This window comes from Canis lupus, chromosome 35 (genome assembly GCF_003254725.2).
Source record: "Canis lupus dingo isolate Sandy chromosome 35, ASM325472v2, whole genome shotgun sequence".
Taxonomy (NCBI): Eukaryota; Metazoa; Chordata; class Mammalia; order Carnivora; family Canidae; genus Canis; species Canis lupus.
The window spans coordinates 20,471,060-20,489,950 of record NC_064277.1 but is presented as its reverse complement, the minus strand read 5'-3'; the positions used below and the strand labels follow the sequence as shown (position 1 = coordinate 20,489,950).

The 18,891-nt window shown below is 37.5% G+C and overlaps 1 protein-coding gene across 9 annotated transcripts in view; it reads right to left on the bottom strand.

The window, feature by feature from the left end:
* The window catches only part of LOC118349920 (uncharacterized), a 586,341-nt gene that overhangs the window by 358,520 nt on the left and 208,930 nt on the right, over positions 1-18,891 (bottom strand). For all 9 annotated transcript variants that reach the window (XR_007408488.1, XR_007408490.1, XR_007408489.1 and 6 more), the window contains exon 6: positions 4,483-4,537. Coding sequence is in view for 6 of the 9 variants with exons in the window: in XM_049106055.1 (XP_048962012.1) it covers positions 4,483-4,537 (55 nt within the window). In the remaining 3 variants the exon portion in view is untranslated. The remainder of the gene's footprint in view (positions 1-4,482; positions 4,538-18,891) is intronic.

The window sequence follows — 18,891 nt, the reverse complement described above, 5'->3', positions numbered from 1 at the left end:
ATATAAAAGCTGTATAAACTCAGAAAGATAACTAGGCCACACAGGCATCATATCAGTGACTGATTGGAATACAATCATCTAAGCGGATCTAACCAAAGCCACCCCATTCAGTCATTTCCAGACAACCAAGCTAGGTCATGGGGATAAAAATATTTAACAATAAAAGTATATATCCAGAAAATATTAGCACTGAACAGGATTTGATGGCTCATCTAGGAAAACCATGAAAATTATGCCAAGAAAAGGAGATAGAAACTATCCCTTGCCCAAGATCACAAAGCATTACCAGAGGACAGTAAACTATGTGTCCTGAGAAGTAGGGACAATACAAGTATGGCTCAACACCGTATTCCCAGCCTTGACAACACTTCCTGGCATAGAAAAGGCAATTAAGAAATATTGGCTGCATACGTACATGAGTAAAGAATGAAACAACAACAAATGAGCCAGACCTCCATACTTTCCCATCAAAAGTTGCATGGGCTAAGAAATTCCTTGTTTGAAAAGAGTATTCCGTGGGTAACTTTCTCCCTGATGTTTAATCGTGCACTTAGTCCTTCAGACACCACAATAAACTGCTGAACTAATGCAAGTAGCCTAAAGGAGTAGAAGCACCACTCACGGAGGCTAATTCCGTCCTCAGGAATTATTTATGCATGACGAGAATCTGTCTGGAACATAAATGATGTCTTTATCTTCAACTACTACTCACAGAGGACTCAGCCTGAGTGTACTAATACGGTCTGCCCGGGGTTTCCCAGGACTTGCAAAAAGTAACCCTGATTGCTCAGAGGGGTTATGGCTTATTTCACATTATCTACACCCACTCATCCATCACCGTGTGACTCGGTGGTATACAAAGCAAGCTCTTCAAAGCGAGGGTGAGGAGGCACTCTGACTGTTGCCATATTTTCCCTTCCTGACAACAGACAAGACAGATGCTGCCCCAGGAGACTTGGAGAGAGAGAGAAGTGCTCCTATTTGACCACCATAATATCTAAGTACCTCCCCCAGCTCCACACTTGAAGGTCAAGTGGAAGCAACCTGCATTCCTTCCACAGGTGTCGGCCTTCTAAAAGGAATGCAGACTTTGAGCTCCATTTATGTTTTCAAAATATTGCTTTTTCTTTGAAGTAACTTGGAATGTGTAACTTGATCCAGACTGTGAGATTTTACATTCACCCAGACTGAATTTCCCTGACAGGACTCTTCAATATCTCCACTATTAATTAAATGTTTTTAGAAATCCCACAATGAAGAGCTGGAAGATAAATTTTCTCCTACTACCTCTCCTTGGAAAAGCCATGCATAAGTATGTGTGCATGTATACCTGTGTGTGTGTGTGTGTGTGTGTGTGTGTGTGTGTGTGTGTGTGTTGTGGGGAGAGAGGCCAAAATATCAACCACTTTGGGCACTCCTAAGTCAGCAACAATGACTAGTTAGCGGGAAGCTATTCGAGAACCCAAGTAATTAAAGACAGGGAAAGGCCCTTAATCATCCAGTCTTTTAAAAAAAAACACTACCAAATATATTTGGCTAATTTACAAAAATACTGCCAACATTCCCAACTACTGCAAAAGCAATAGTGATATTATATTAATTACCAAATAATTCAAACACTTAAAATATAGGGCCAGGGAAATAAATACCATAGATAAAACTTCCTCATTTCTTTGTTTTATGGACAGAACACTCTTCTGGAAGTAATACTGAGCCTTGGAAAATTCTGAAATACTAAAAAGGAGCACACATATAGGTACTTTTCATTTCACACACATACACTTTTTCCAGGGTGACACATTTATACCTCTATAGAAGCAAAATGCCAAATTCAGAATAAATTCAAAACATTTACAAGATAAATTCAGACATCTGAGGGGGTTTTCCCACAATTAAATTTGCAGTGCTAGGAACAAACTCAGTTTATTTTAAGATTGCCTGCCCAATATATAAATTTCCCTTTGTGTTTGAAATACTTTTATCAGATAAGATAGCTTTTGTTTAAACTGCTATTTTCAGAATTTGCTTTGGGGTTTCAAATACACACAGTGAAGTAACTTGAGATTTCCTACCCTGCTCTAAAAATGTGTGTCTTCTCTCTGTTTGTATTTAGTAATTTCCTGTCAAATAAGCTCACATAATTAACTTTCCTTGCTCCAACCTACTTTTTCCCCCCTATTCCTACTTCCTGAGGATGGTAATAAAATGCTGATTACATTCGGCTACTATCTGCCTTCTCTTCCATCCCCCCCTCCCTGGCTCCCTTTGTCATAAACTACACTCAGGTTTCAACCTTTAGTAGAGAGAGACCTGGGACAGAAATGAAGAGCCAACCAGATTCAGAGAGCTCCAGTCCATCTGCATTTATTGGGTAGCTCTACTCTCAGGTAGGGCCAATCAAGTGAGGGGAGAGATGTCCTGTGGTTTTGTGGTTTGGCATGGCTTTTTTTCCCAAAATTCAATGAAATCCACATCCCCCCTCAGCCATCCCTGATACATATGGGACTCTCCTCTTTCTGATTCCTGATCGAGAGTTGAGATGGCTGGGAGAATCAATAGTCCTAAAAGGCTCCAGACTTGAAAGAATACCCACCAACACTTACAGAATTCTATTTACAGATATAAATAGAAATTAAATCTGGCTTTTCATATAACTGAAATCAACACATGTTCCTTCTTGATAATTAATCTCTCATTTCACACTAATTGAACACTTAATAGATAGCATACAAGTAATTCATTAGTATTATTACCTGGGCATTCCAAAAGCACACTTCCAAAGATGGCTCATAACAGAAAGGAAAAAAAAAAAAAAAAAAACCGTGAATCTATCAAATTGTATTGCCGGTACTTCCAGAACACAATGACTGATAACCTTCAGGTACATCAGAGTTTCTTACTCCAGCATTATTAACCTACCGGATCAAATAATTCTTTGTTGTAGATGGCTGTCTACAGGATGTCTAGTAACATCCATGACCTTGAGACATCTGATTCAAGTATTATATTATCTTCAACCCTTCCTGTTCATGACCATCAAAATATCTCTGGACATTGGCTAATGTCCCGAGGACAAAATCATCCCCAGTAGGACAAAGAGATAGACATTAAAATCAGAATAATAAATGGTGCTGTTCTTCCTACAGACAAAAACAAAGAAAACTCTAGCTATTTTATCATATGGAGGGGTTCACCCTTCTAATTCCAGACAATGTTCCATACTGACCACGCAATGTTTGAAGTCAATGATGGCTGACATCATACTATAGCGACACCTAAAGTTCACAAATGACACATCCCATTGTTGCAAACCCACTGCCACGAATAAAAGAGAAGTCCCAAGGGATAGAATCATAAACCTCTTCATAAACCAGAAATGCCAACTAGCAAGACAGGCTAAGACCATGGTTGTTGGAATCCCAAATGGCAGCACCAGTGGTGGTTCTGAGCTTGATGCCTAGTACAGTCCACATCCAAGCAATTTTACTCCAAAGCGTATACCCTAGAGAAGCTCTCTGACATATGCATCAGCTGACATGTGCAAGAGCATCCATAACCGCACTGCTACTGACACTAATGCAATAGAATACAAGTGCACTAATGGGACAATGAGTATATTGTAGTATTTATAAATAATGTAATATTATTCATAGCTATAGTAATACAACTGCAACTATGGATAACACTAGTGAATCTTCAAAACAGGACGTTGGATAGAGAGCAAGTCACAAAAGACTAGCTATTTTGTTTATTTCATAGTATTTTTATGAAGTTCAAATATAAATCTAAGTCTGTTAAATCTATTTTTAAAAGCCCAACATGTATGTTTTTAAAAGCCAATAAGCAACACTAAATTCAGACTAGTGTTTTTTTCTGGGGAGGAAGTAAAAGGTTATACACAGGTAAAGGAAACTGCATTGGAAATGCCTGTGATGAATTAACTGGTATTCATTTAACAGCATGCTTCATAACATATAACATATAATATTATATATACAATAGTATGTGTGCATGTGTGTACTCAGTATATATTAAATATTATATAACAATTTTTAAATTTCTCTTGCAGGAAAATGTAAAAAGAGACCCAAGAAAAACGGTAGCAAACAAACAAAAAAAACCCCACAAATTTAGAAGATGGACTTCAGTAAAATAAAAACTGAAGTCAATGGGTTATACAAGCATGGGGATATATGAAACAAATGAAACAATTGGCAAAATACAGTAAATGTGATGGACTGACTGATAAAGTACTAACCAATTTTTTTTTATGTTAAGATGTAAGTTCAAACTCTAGCAACAAACACAAGATGAGAGGGGTCATTTAATAGATTGAAGAGAAATTTAGCATGCCTTACCTCAGTTAGGAAGAAGGTAAACATACTGAAGAACTACTTATTTCATTAGGAAGCTGTATAGTTATATGTTACATAGGATATTAAACACTTAAAAGCAATCTCTGGAAAACATTAGAAATCTCACCATGCATTCCAGTGGGGTCAGGGGGAGACTTATATCAGGAAATACAGAAGAAAACCTAAAAAGAAAAGAGGGGGTAAATAGGAATGACTAAGTTGTAAAGAGGTAGAAAAAAATATGTAATTATAATAAGTGTGTCTTGATAAAACACACTCACTCAAAGAGTCTGATAATGGCTTAAAAGAAAAAACTGAAATAATACACCAAGAAAACCTGAATATAAAACAATCAGAGAAGATAGTCCTGGCAAGGCAAATAACCAGAAGTAAGGCTGTGTTATAATTAATATCAGAAAAAGTAGAATTCAAGCAAAACACCTGAAGGGTTAAATATGGACTCTACATCATTTTAAAAAATGCACCTATAACATTCATAAGCTTATATTCACCAAATATAGCCTTAAAAACAAAATGCAAAAAAGTTATGACAAGATCCTGTCAAATCCAAAATTCTAATGAGATTTTAACATACTTTTATCAAATACTGTAGAGTGTTGTCCTGTTATAGGGCATATCTTCCCCCTCCCCTGTATTTTTTTCTTCAAAATTTTCTTAATTTTTCTTCTCCTTTGGTTCTTCATGTAAGTTTTACGATTGACTTGTCGTATTCCACAATGGATAATACAGTTTCAAGGTTTAATTGAGTAAAATATTAGTAAGGATATAAAACATTAAAATCAGCTATCCAATAAATGCATATAGAATCTTGTAGCCAGCATGTAGAGCATATCCATTCTTTTCAAATACACAGGGAACAGATACTAAAATCAACTCTGTACTGTCATAAATGAGGTCTTCATAAAAATTCAAAGATCCATATCACACGGTACTTGTTCTTAAAATTACTAAAATAGAAAAGAGATATTAAGCATTTATACGAGAAGAAAGGAAAAGTAACGAGCTAACTACCCAACTTAAGATGAATAAAGAACACACAAAAAAAGAAACTAGAAGCATAAGAAAAATATGTAAAAAAAAAAAAAAAAGTACAGGCGATGAACTAAACCCAAAGTTCTTTTGAACATTATTAAGACACATGATCTGCTGTCAATATAATGAAAAATAGAAAAGGCACACTATCAAAATGGATACACACATCAGGCATTAAACCATTTATGCCAATAAAAATTTAAAATTACATACTAGCATAGTTTCTCTTTATTGAAATATCACAGCTAATAATTGAAGAATTAGAACATCACCAGTTTGGAAACCCAAAGAAAATGATGCATCTAAGTAATGACCCATAATGGCTGCTAAAATCATAAAAATAAACAGGCCTCATGAGCCTGCTGATAAAACACATCACAAATAATTCTTACCAAAATAGAGAGACTGAGAGAGAGCAACCCTAAATTCAAGCAAACCTCGACACTGTATTGTACATTGTGGAATACAAGTCAATCTTAAAACTTACATGAAGAACCAAAGGAGAAGAAAAATTAAGAAAATTTTGAAGAAAAAAATATGAGAGAGGGGGAAGATATGCCCTATCATGGACAACACTCTACGCTCTGTCATTAGAACAAATTAACACAATGCAGGGACTGATAATTAGACAATGGAAATGGAATCCATATTTCCAACACAGAGCACCTGTGTGGCTCAGTTGGTTAAGTGTCTGCTTTGAGCTCAGGTCATGATCATAGGGTTCTGGGATCCAGCCCTGTGAGGCGAGTCTGCTTGAGGATTCTCTCTCTCTGCCCTTCCCCCTGCTCTCTCTCTAAAATCAGTAAACCTTTTTTTGTTTTAAGTGGTTTGTCCAGGGGTGCCTGGGTGGCTCAGTCAGTTAGGCATCTGCCTTCTGCATGGGTCATGATCCCAGAATTCTGGGATGGAGCTCCACAGCAGGCTCCCTGCTCAACAGGGAGTCTGCTTCTTCCTGCCCCGCCGCCCCCTCAGCTCATGCTCTCTTTCATATTCTTAAATAAATAAAATCATAAAAATAAAAAGACTCCCAATTCCCAATACAAAGTCATGAACATGTGGAAAACAAAAGATGTAAGTAGTCACTGGCAGTGTGGAATCTGGGTGTAGAAAGACAACTCAGCCCACACACCCACAGAGGTGTTACCAGAACATAGAGAAGCCAGAGGAGAAATGTTCATGAGGGACAGTGATGAATCCTGTGGATAGTCAGAAAAGCACGGAGGGCCCCCATGTCATAGATACAGTCAGAGGTGGGATCTTCAGGATGGAAGGCTACAGCCAGGAGGTCTGTGATGGAGGACACATGAACAACCACACAGTGCCGAAAAGCAACAGGAGACTTCAATGGTGACCAGTAAAAACACAGGGGACATAGGAGAAGAATAATCATCATTTGAAGCCTAATCCATTTGACAGACATTGAATCCCTATCACCAAAGACTGAAAACCAGGACCCTTGTGTGAAGAGTGGAGGATCTCAATCCACATATATCAAAATGAGCAACATTACCATGTGGCACAGTGGTAAAGACCAAGGAACCCTGACTGTGAAATCAAAACCAAAGGTTCAAGCCTGGTCAGTGCAGTGTAGCGGTATGGCCTCAACTCAGGTTACATAGGCTGCTGTAGCATACCAGGATCTTGGATATGGTATCTTTGTATCTCCATGTCCCCATGGGTAAAACAAGGATCATGACAGTACCTCTCTAATAGGACAAGTGTGAAGATTTAAAAATTTAATATGTGTAAAGCACTTAGAAAAGCTCTCAGAAAACAGTAAGCACTCAATAAACCCTAGCTGTTATTACTACCAGCTTGCTCGTTGAATGCCTTTGGGCCTAAGTCCTTGAAATCCCTGAGCTTCTGTTTCCTTCTTTTTAAAAACATAATATTCCTGTCCTCATAACATTGCTATATGGTTGCAGAAGCAAATAAAAAGAAAAACAGCTTCATAAATTGCCAATGTTATACCAATAGCAGTTTTAGAACTAAGTTCCACCGCATTTCAAATAATCCAGGGCTCTTTTTCTTGTAGAGACGATTATTTGCTAACTCCCTGGGTTGCCAAGAACTTCATAGAGCAATTTCACTTTACAAAATTAGCCACTCTCAGTTCATAATAAGTAATTAAAGGAATTTTCTCCAGAAATCTAGCACATTAATCAGCTGGATACAGCAGATGGATGTCCAGCCTTAGAGATGTCTAAACAATTTAGTTAACCTTTAGCAAAAATACATGTGCACCCTAGCCAACAAGATCAGACTTAAAAGATGTCAATGCCACTTCTTAAAGCACTGTATTTGCAATGTTTATCCTTTCTTTTTATTCTCATTTTTAAAATGTAGGACAACTTTTTTGATAAAAGTTTTTTGCAAGTTCATCTTTGGAGAGGTGAAGAAATAATGCATGCTCATAAAAGAGGCTACCTGAAGGATTCCAGAAGCAAAATTGGAGAATACAAATATATTTTTGGAAAATGGATGATTCTCAAGTATCATAAAATACCCCACCCACACCCAACCTCCTAATCCACATTCAAAGCTGGCCCCAAATTAGTTAAGAAGAGGTTACTATCTTTGTGGATGGGTCCAATCCTCTGCTTCTTTTCCTCATCAGCTCTTCACAGCTATCCCTACCTACTCTCTTTCAATTTTGATACTTTTACTGATTGTCAACCACCTTTACCAGAAAATGAAAAGAGATAACTGGAAGGCAAAATCATATTAAATTAATCCATCTTTCTTTTTTGAGGTAGCTCTAATGAAGAGTTTAGGAGCAGAAAAAAAATAACTGAAAGTGATGGATTGAAATTATTTGAGTCAATAACACATAATGAGTAATGACAAGGAAGTCACAGCATACAAGCTTTTTAGAGCTGTAAAGAAACCTACCAGGTTACTCATTTTATATATAGAGAGATATAACCTGAATGTCAAATTTATTAAGGAATCAGGTAAAAGTGGTAACCCAGCATATTTTTGGTCAGAGAGGTGTGTACTGGTATTCCATAAAAGATTGTAAAGATAATCAGTGTATGGAGCCCAGCCAGAGGGAGAAGCAGGTGGAGATCACCAGAGCATCCAATGCTCTACCATGAGATGAGAAAGAGCTAACATACACAGGAAGTTGATTTATGGTGAAGTGGCCCTGCAAGCCATTTAGAAAAAGGATGGTACTTTCAACAAATGACTGGTTACAATAAAGTGGTCCTTTATTTCACAGCTTACATAAATGCCAATTCTGAGTGGGATGTAGATCTACATATGAAAAATAAAACAGGGCAGCCCGGGTGGCTCAGCGGTTTAGCGCTGCCTTCGGCCCAGGCTGTGATCCTGGGGACCTGGGATCGAGTCCCATGTCGGGCTCTCTGCATGGAGCCTATTTCTCCCTCTGCCTGTGTCTCTGCCTCTCTTTCTCTGTCTTCTCATGAATAAATAAATAAAATCTTTTTTAAAAAAATAAATAAATAAAACAATAAAGTTTCCAGAAAATGACACAGAATATCCCCATGATTTGGAGATAGAAAAAAATACTCAAGACGACACAAATGGCATTAATCACAATGGAAAAGACTGATGAATTTGAGGACATTAATATTAATATCTCCTATTCAACAAAAGGCACCACTAGGAGAGCAAAAAGGCAAGCCACAGAGTGGGCAAAGATATTTGTTACACACTTAACTATCAAAGGGCTCATTTCCAAAGTACACAGAGAACTCTTACAACTCAAAAAATTGAAGTAAAATTCAATAAAAAATGAGCAAGTAATTTGATCAAGTTGTTCAAAAAGAGGGTATCCACATGTGCACTAAGTAAAAGAAAAGTTGTTGGCTAGATATTCACCCAAAGAATGCAGAATACTAACTCAAAGGGATCCAGCACCCCAAAGTTTATAATGGCATTGTTTATAATAGCCCAAGCATCCATCAATTGATAAATGGATAAAGGTGCAGTATATATGCATGTATATATGTAGATAGATGATATAGATATAAAGATATAGATATAGATACACACAATGGAATATTAATCAGCCATAAAAAGCAACAAAATCTTTCCATTTGCAACATGAATGGATTTAGAGGGTATAATGCTTAATGAAATTAGAGAAAGACAAATACCATATGATTTCATTCATATGTGGAATTTAAGACACAAAGAAACAAAGGGGAAAAAAGAAAGAAATCAAGAATCAGGGGCACCTGGTGGCTCGGTTGGTTAAGTATTTGCCTTCATTTTGGCAGACATGATCCCAGAGCCCTGAGATTGAGACCCAAGTCAGGCTCCCTGCTCAGTGGTGAGCCTGCTTCTCCCTCTCCCTCTGCTACGCCCCCTCTGCTTGTATTCTCACACGCTCACTCTAATTTTTTTTTAATCTTAAAAAAAAAGAAGAAATCAAGAAACAGACTCTTGATTATAGAGAACTGATGGTAACTAGAGGATAAGGGGCAAATAGATGATGGGGATTAAGAAGTGCACTAGCTTTGATGAGCACTGGGTGTTGTATGAAAGTGCTGGATCACTGTATTGTACACCTGAAACCAGCATAACACGGTGTGTTAACTAATTGGAATTAAAATAAAAACTAGAAAAAAAGACTGATGACTTCATTAGCCAGCCAGTAGAGGAAAAAATAAATTTTAAAAATGATGAGATACTTCTATGAACCCACCAGAATGGCAAAAATGAACATGTCTGGCAACAGCAAATGTTGACACAAATGTAGAGTAATGAGAAACCTGTTGGTTCACAATCTCCTGAGGAGCTTCCCAGGTATAATCTCAACCCTCTTCAGCACTGAACTCTCACTGTAGAGAGAGAAAGATAGAGAGGCAGGCTATCCCAGGTTGGAGGTGGCAGTTTTAATAAAGCAAAAGGAACTTACATATGAGGCTTGTCTTGGGTCCCAGCAAGACCAATAGATCACCCCCCCCCCCAATACATCATATCTTGGAAGTTTGCAGAGAGACCCTAACTGGGTTCAGTCACATATACGACAAAGGCAGTCTCCAGACGATGTCACTATCTCAAGGCTGTCTTCTTAGAGCAGCCTGTGGGAGCAGGAAAGGCAAGAGGGACCCACATTCTAGGAGTGGGGAGGAGAGGGAGCGTGCTGTGCAGCAATGAAGAGCCTCTGACTGCCTAGGTCCAGGCTCACAGGTCAACTGGCAGTCACATCTTCTCAATGACCTTCTCCAACAAAACTTCATATGCTTGTCCTGGTAGCATAAAAAGGTACAACTAGCTTCAAAATCTCTATGGCAATGTCATTTGAGTGTACAAAAACCTCATACTCAGCAATGTTGCTCCTGGAGCAGGTTTGTTTGTGTGAATATGCACCTACCTACAAAACCGTATGCACATGCATCAAAAGATTTGTACAAAAACAATAAAGGTTTTAGGAGCATCATTATTCATGCTCCAAACTGGAAAGAACCTACATCCATTAATGGTAGAATGAACGGTCAATAGAGTGATATTTTACATGATGGCTAAAATAAATAAGAGAAACCCCTTGAACCTTTCAAATAGGATGTGGGGGTGGGGGGGCACATTTGAAAGACTATAAACAATGATATTCCATTTATATATAATTCAAAATCTGGCAAAACTAATCTAAGGGAAGGCATGAGGATGGTTTCAGAGGCACTGGCAATGACTCTGGGGCTGCCTATGTGAGAATCTCTAGCTTCTTTGAGCCATGCATTTATGATTTGTTTATAACATACATGCACAAAAGAAAAAGGTTAAATATAAAGGAAAATAAATGCTTCATTTACTTGCCTCCAGTAGCTCTGCTTCTAGAACATTGAGGAAAGGATACCAAATATAAAAAAACAAAAAACAAAAACAAAAAACAAAAAAACAACCACACATTAGGCATGATAGGCCCTGGAGCATTATTTATAATGACAAAACAGGAATACTCAAGAAAAAAAGGTAAATTGTGGCAGATCTAATTAGTATACCAGGACACAATCAAAGATCTTACAAAGATTCAGCCATCTATGCAAACTAACCATTAAAGACAAGACTGAAGATAGGCCAGATGGAAATATGCCAAAATCTCTGCAATATTTAAGTAGCCAGGTTTCATGTGACTTTGCTTTAAAAGATGTGTTATACTTAGACTAGAAAAAATACAAAAAGGTTTACAGCAGAATGCTTTGATCTTTCCTTAATACAGCTGAGGGGGTGAGTGAAAAATTGCCTGTCTGACTCCATAACAATGCAGACAATCCCCTGGATGAGAGATGTGAAGTCACTTGGATGAGTACCCACTAACCTACCTGCATATACTTCTGCCTCCATAGCCATCACCTCCTAAGACAGACAATTTTGTTCTTTAAAAGGCAAATGAGGGGCACCTGGGTGGCTCAGTAGTTGAGCGTCTGCCTTTGGCTCAGGGAGTGATCCTGGGATCCTGAGATCGAGTCCTGCACCAGACTCCCCACAGGGAGCCTGCTTCTCCAACTGCCTATGTCTCTGCCTCTCTCAATGTGGCTCCCATGAATAAATAAATAAAATCTTTTTAAAAAAATTTAAAAATAAAAATAAAAAGCAGATGAATGGGAGATAATGATGTAGGCCCAGGAATTCTGTGGAATATAGGATTGAGTTTCTCTGGCTTTTGCCCCAGGGACTAAAGAGAAGACCCCTTTAATCAATCACTCTGGAACTAATGTGATATAAGAACATCAGTCTGCTATTTGAAGGCATGCTTGCTGTTCTGGTCTTAATTATAGGAAAAGAACACTAAGGAAGCCCAAGGCTACGTGTGCTGTGCTGTGTGGAGTTATGAAGAATACAAAAACCATCGCTACCCTCCAGCAGCTTAGAATCTTGTTTACCAGACGACACATTTATAAGATAAAAACAAATATTAAAATATCATGGAATTAAACATTTACATTAATTATCATCCCTGTTTTTCTAAGCTCTAACCCTACCAGTGAGGCTGCAAGCCTGGAAATTTACATTACTCAGACTCCTTTGGCCCAGCAAGATTCTAGGGTTATGTTCTTTCGGTGAGATGCACTAGCTCCTGTAGTGGAAGCAGCATAGGGCAGAGCAGTTCTGAAGTGACTCGGTGGGCAATGTTGGGACAAATGAACACACACACCAGGACTGGCAGTCGTGGTCTCCTGCAGTCCCTGATCTGGATTTTCCCCTCCAGTCCTTTTAACAATAGTAACTCAATGCCCTGTATTAAATCCTTCTCGGCCTGAAAGACATAAATAGATTCAGTTCCCTTGACTAACCCACAACTAAATCACAAAGCAGCAAAATCTCCTCTTCTGATCCCCTTGGAAAATAGGCCAGATTTTACTAGACGTGAGGGTTTTTTTTTACTCTATCACTCACTCCTTTTAGCTATTTTTGTAAGTTTCCTCTCTGCTCAATGCCAAGAATATGAAACATGGTGAAGCAGGAAAATTAGTTTACACCTCAACCATTGGACAGAGATTCATATGCTCTCGGATCACTGATGTTTATCCTTTAGGATAGGAATGACATACTAAGTACAGCATGCCACTGCTTGAGTTTAATTATATAATCACTGAAAGTTTTGTCTGATTTTAAATTAAGCTTATCAAAATTATGTGTGAATATGAGTGTATTTATGCACACATACTCATATGATATCATTATGTGTGAATGAGTGTATTTATGCACACATACTCATAGGATATCATTATGTGTGAATATGAGTGTATTTATGCACACATACTCATAGGATATCATATGCTTTTTAAATTTTGTCCCCTTACCTAGATTCCCATATTCCTATATACAAAAAAACCTGTCTTGTGATAATTTAGATTACCTAAAACTATATACAACTCAAAAACAATATAGAAATTAATAGTCCTCACAACTTACATGCATGACTCCATTAGTGTAGGGGAGAGAAAAAGCCATCTCTATTGTTCAAAAGTCAACAGGAATTAGGTCAGACTTCTGGTTCTGGGTGAGATGAAATATAAGCATATTTCAAGCACCTCTTCCACTGAACAGAACTATACAATCTGAACACATAATATAGAGGAGAAAACTCTGAGGAATAAATAAGCATATCAAATCATGATATAGAGTTTGAAAACTCTGAGGAATAAGTAGGCAAATCAAAAAAGACCGATGGGACTAAAGCACCAAGTGGCAGTGGGTTTACTTACCATTTATTGACCAGGAGAATCTTTTAGCCTGACCTTAATATAGCCAGAATCCTACAAATGAGCATTGCACTCAAGTAGGTGAAAGCTACAAGTGCTTGATAGTGGACAGCCCAGGTGCCTCAGTGGTTTAGTGCTGCCTTCAGCTCAGGGGCGTAATCCTAGAATTCCCAGATCGAGTCCCACGTAGGGCTCCCTGCTTCTCCCTCTGCCTGTGTCTCTGCCTGTGTGTGTGTGTGTGTGTGTGTGTGTGTGTGTCTCATAAATAAATAAAATCTTTAAGGAAAAATAATAATAATAATTTTGGCTCATGGAAAAAGAACGGGGACTCCTAACACTCCCAGGAGTATGGAAATCCCCAACTTTGTTCTGTATTTTCCCTTTCCTGCCAGTTTTCTGATGCTCTTGCCCCTAGACAGTTCTGTGGCAGTGATGGCAGAGAGCTGTAACAGGAGTCAGTGAGAATGAAAACTCTGATGATGAAAATCTTTCTACCCACTTCGTAAAGTTGTGATCAGAAGACACTGAGGCCAACCCCTTGCATTTCTTTTACACTGTCCTTCTGCTGCTTGGGCACTAATAGAGATGCACACAGCAGAACCTAGAGAAATAAGAAGGTGATTCGCCAAGAAACTGCAAGGTACAAGGAAAATGGAGAGGGAGATGCTCAGATCATCGCCACGCCCAAAATGGGTGGATCAGATTGTAATTACATACCAAAGGTTTTGAGAAATGAACTAACAGATGGGCGGCTAGAAGGTACATGCTCAGAAAGTAACTAAAGAGTACTACGAGGACTTTGAAAAGTAAACTGATATTGAAGCATAAGCACCCACCGAACAAAGGTTGAAACCTGCAGCCTAAATCTAACCAGGCCAAATGCCTGCCAGGTCAAAAAAAAAAAAAAAAAATCAACATTCTTCATAAGATTTAAACACAACCCAGAGTCTCATAATGTAATCTTCAAAATATTCAGGATAGATTCCAAAATTACTCAACATACCAAGTACCATAAGAACTTCAACTCATACAGGAAAAGATAGTCAACAGACACCAATGTCGACATGATACAGATGTTGAAATTCTGTGACAAAGTCTTTAAGGCAGCTATTATATAAATGTTTCAATGACCTATCATGAACATTCTTGAAACAAATGTTAAATAAAATGTCTCAACAAAGAAATGGGGAATATAAAGAGAAAACAGGGATCCCTGGGTGGCGCAGCAGTTTGGCGCCTGCCTTTGGCCCAGGGCGCGATCCTGGAGACGTGGGATCGAATCCCACGTCAGGCTCCCGGTGCATGGAGCCTGCTTCTCCCTCTGCCTGTGTCTCTGCCTCTCTCTCTCTCTCTCTCTCTCTCTCTCTCTGTGACTATCATAAATAAATAAAATCTTTAAAAAATAAAAAATAAAGAGAAAACAAATGTAAATCCTAGAACTGAAAACGACAATCATACAAAATTTTTTAGATCACTCAGGAGCAGAGTGAAGATGGGAGATGAAGACAGTCATTGGACTTTAAGCTCAATCTAAGAAATGATCAAATCTGAAGAGAAAAAAATTTCAGAAAATAAATGAACAGAGCTTCAGAGACATGTAACTCAATAACAGAAGAAGGTCTACATTCATGCCATCAAAGTCCATGAAGGATATAGGGAAAAACCTGTGTGGGGTGCCTAGATAGCTCAGTAAGGTAAGCCTCTGACTCTTGATTTTGCCTCAGGTCTCAATCTCAGGTTCATGTGATCAAACAACATGTTGGGCTCCACGATGGGTTAGAGTATACTTTAAAAAAAAATGTGCAAAAAATATATTTGAAAAAACATGAGTGGAAAATTTGCTACCTTCAACAAAAGACACGAACCTACAAATTCAAGAATCTGAGCCAACCTCAAATAGAGTAAACCCAAAGCCATCTATGCTAAGACAAACTGCTACAGTCTAAAGACATGGCATTTAAGATGGTAAAAAAAAAAAAAAAAAAAATTCTGGAACCAGACAGTGGTGATGGCTGCAAAACATTTGACTGTAACTAATGCTATGAACTGTACACTGCAAAATGGTTAAAATAGTAAATTTTATGTTATGTGTATTTGACCACAATTAAAAACAACAAAGAAATAATTTCAAAGTAGCCAAAGTAAAATGACATGTTACATATAGGGAAATGACGATTAGAATGATTGTGGATATCTTGTAGAAACCATTGAGGCTAGAAAGAAGGAAGTAGCATAAAATCTTTAACAAACTGTAATCTCAGGTTTTATATCCAGTAAAAACATCTGCAATGACAGCAAAATAAAGACATTCTCAGATGAAGAGAAGCAGATAGCAGACCTGCTCTAAAAGAATTACCAAAAGAAATTCGGAAACAAAGAAAATGATACTAGAAGGAAACATAAACAACAAGAAAAAAGAAAAGAAATGGTAAATATCTGGATAAATAAAATAGACTACTCTCCTCTTGAGCTCTTTAAAATGTGCTTGATGGTTGAAAGCAAAAAGTGCCTGATGGGATTTTCAATACATGTCGATATTATATGAGACAAGAACATCAAGAAGGAACTCGAAAGGGACCTACCGGAAGAGTTCTACAGCCCAAATACAGTGGTAAGATATAAATTATATGTTAAAAAATTAAGTATGTATTTTGTAATCCATGAAGCTACTGCTGGAATAAAACTATACAAAGAGATATCAAAATCACAATTAACATGGAATATTAAAACTGAATGAAAGGAAAAGTAAAGTTAAACAAAAATAATGGACCAGTGGACCTAAATCCAAATATATCAATATTTATATTAAATACACATGGTCTAAACACAGCAATAAAATGTCAGAGATAATCAAATTGAAATTTTTTTAAGATCTATTTATTCCATTGAGAGTGAGGGAGATGGACCATGTACATGAGCAGAGATAAGGGCAGAAGAAGGGCAAGAATCCTCAAGCAGACTCCCTGATGAGTGCAGAGCCAGAGGACATGGGACTCAATCCCAGGAATTTGAGATCATGATTTGAGCCAAAACCAAGAGTCGGCCACTTAAAGCGAAGGAGCCACCCAGGTACCCTTCAAATTGCATTTTTTAAATGACTCAGCTATGTGCTATGATAAATTCACTTTAAATATATTTATATAGGTAGGTTAAAAGTTAAAGGATGAAAAATATATAATGCAAATAATTTTTAAAACCCTTAAAAGCAAACAATACAGGCAAAAAAACATGAACAACATTTCTCTGAAGATATGCTGATAGCAAATAAGTACATGCAAAGATCTTCAACATCAGTAACCATCAGGGAAGTCCAAATTAAAACCACAATGAGGTATCACTACAAACCTATCAGAATGGTTACGATAAAACAAAGTGACAACATCAAATTCTGGAAAGAATGTAGAGAAACAGGATCATTTATGCAGTGCTGGTGGGAATATAAAATGATACAACCACTTGGAAATCCACTAAATAAGGTTTAGCTTCTCACAATATTAAACATTTAAAAATTACTCAGCAATAAAAAAAGAACTATTGGGACAAGGTTACATGAATCTCTGGGGAATTATGCAGAGTGAAAAAAAGCCAATCCCAAAAAGTTATGTGCTATATGATTCCATGTATGTAACATTCTTGAAGTTCCAGTTATCGAAATGGAGAGCAGAGTACTGGTTGCTATGGCTGGGGATTGGGAGGAAGCGGAGGAAAGCCAAGTGTGGTTATGGAAGGACAAGAGGAAGGCCCCTTGTAGCAGTGGAATTGTTCTATCTTGACAATGGGGTAAACACAGAAACCCACACACACACAAGTTACATGTAAAACTGTAGGAATCTAAGTAAGATCAGTGATTTGAATCGATGTCCACATCCTGACTGGGACCTCATATTATACTCTGTAAAAGTGTTATGATTAAGAGAAATTAAATCAAGTGTTCACTCCTATGCTGCATGTGAATTGATAATCATGGCAGATTAAAAATATTTGTGACAGATTGAGAGAGAGAACGCATGAGCATGCACAAGTAAGGAGCGAGCAGAGGGAGAGAGAAAATCCTCAAGCAGACTCCCTGCTGAATGCAGAGTTGGACTCAAGGCTCGATCTCAGGACCCTGAGATCATGACCTGAGCCAAAATCAAGAGTCCAATGCTTAACTTATTGAGCCACCCAGGTGCCCCAGATTAAAAATATTTTTTAAAAAAAAGGAAATTGGGGTGAAAGACTATATAAATATCAGAGAAAGCAGTCTTTAGAACAAAGAAAATTATTAGGGATAAAGATGGAGTACCGCATAATGAATGATAAAAGAACCGATTCACCAGGAAGACATGTGTATATGCACCCAACAACAGAGCTTAAAATACACAAAGCAAACCTGACCAAAAAAAAAAAAAAAAGAGAGAGAGAGAGAGAGAGAGAGAAGTAGATACAGATACAGTAAACTCCACTGCATACATGGTTTTGCTCTCGAGGTTTCAGTTACCCACGTTCAAGCACAGTCTAGAAGCAAATGATCCTCCTTCTAAGGTACAGTCAGAAGATCAACAGTAGCCTAACACTATGGTCACAATGCCTATATTGTTCACCTCACTTCATCTCATCACACAGGCATTTTATCATCACACATCGCAATAAGGGTAAGTATAGTATAGTAAGATCTTTAGAGAGCCAACGTTCACATAACTTATCACAGTATATTGTTAGAATTGCTCTATTTTTAATATTAGTTATTACTGTTAATCTCTTACTGTGCCTAATTTGTAAATTAAACGTTATCATAGGTATGTATCTGTACTGAAAAACAGTGTAGATAGAGTCCAGTACTATCTGCACTGGGGATCTCAGAACACACCACCCACAGGTAAGGAAGCACTACTGTAAATCTGCAATATAGTTGGAGACATCAAACTCCACCCCTTTCAGTAATATAGGTCAAACAAATAGACAGAAAATCAATAATGATAGCGAAGAACTGGATTTATCAACCAACTGCATCTATACTTGACATACAGAGGACACTCTATCCAACACCAACAAAATACACATTAAGAGTAAATGAAATATTTGACAAAAATAGACCATAACATAGGCCATTAAAAAATCTAGATTTTAAAAGATTATAACCATATAATGTATATTCTCAGACTGTAATGCAAATAAACTACAAATCAGTAACACAAACATCTTCAAATATCTGGAAATGAAAATTCAAATACAGACACTCAGTTTCATTTACAACATTTGAAGATTTTTTAAAAAGATTTCATTTACTTATTCATGAGACACACAAAGAAAGATAGAAAGAAAGA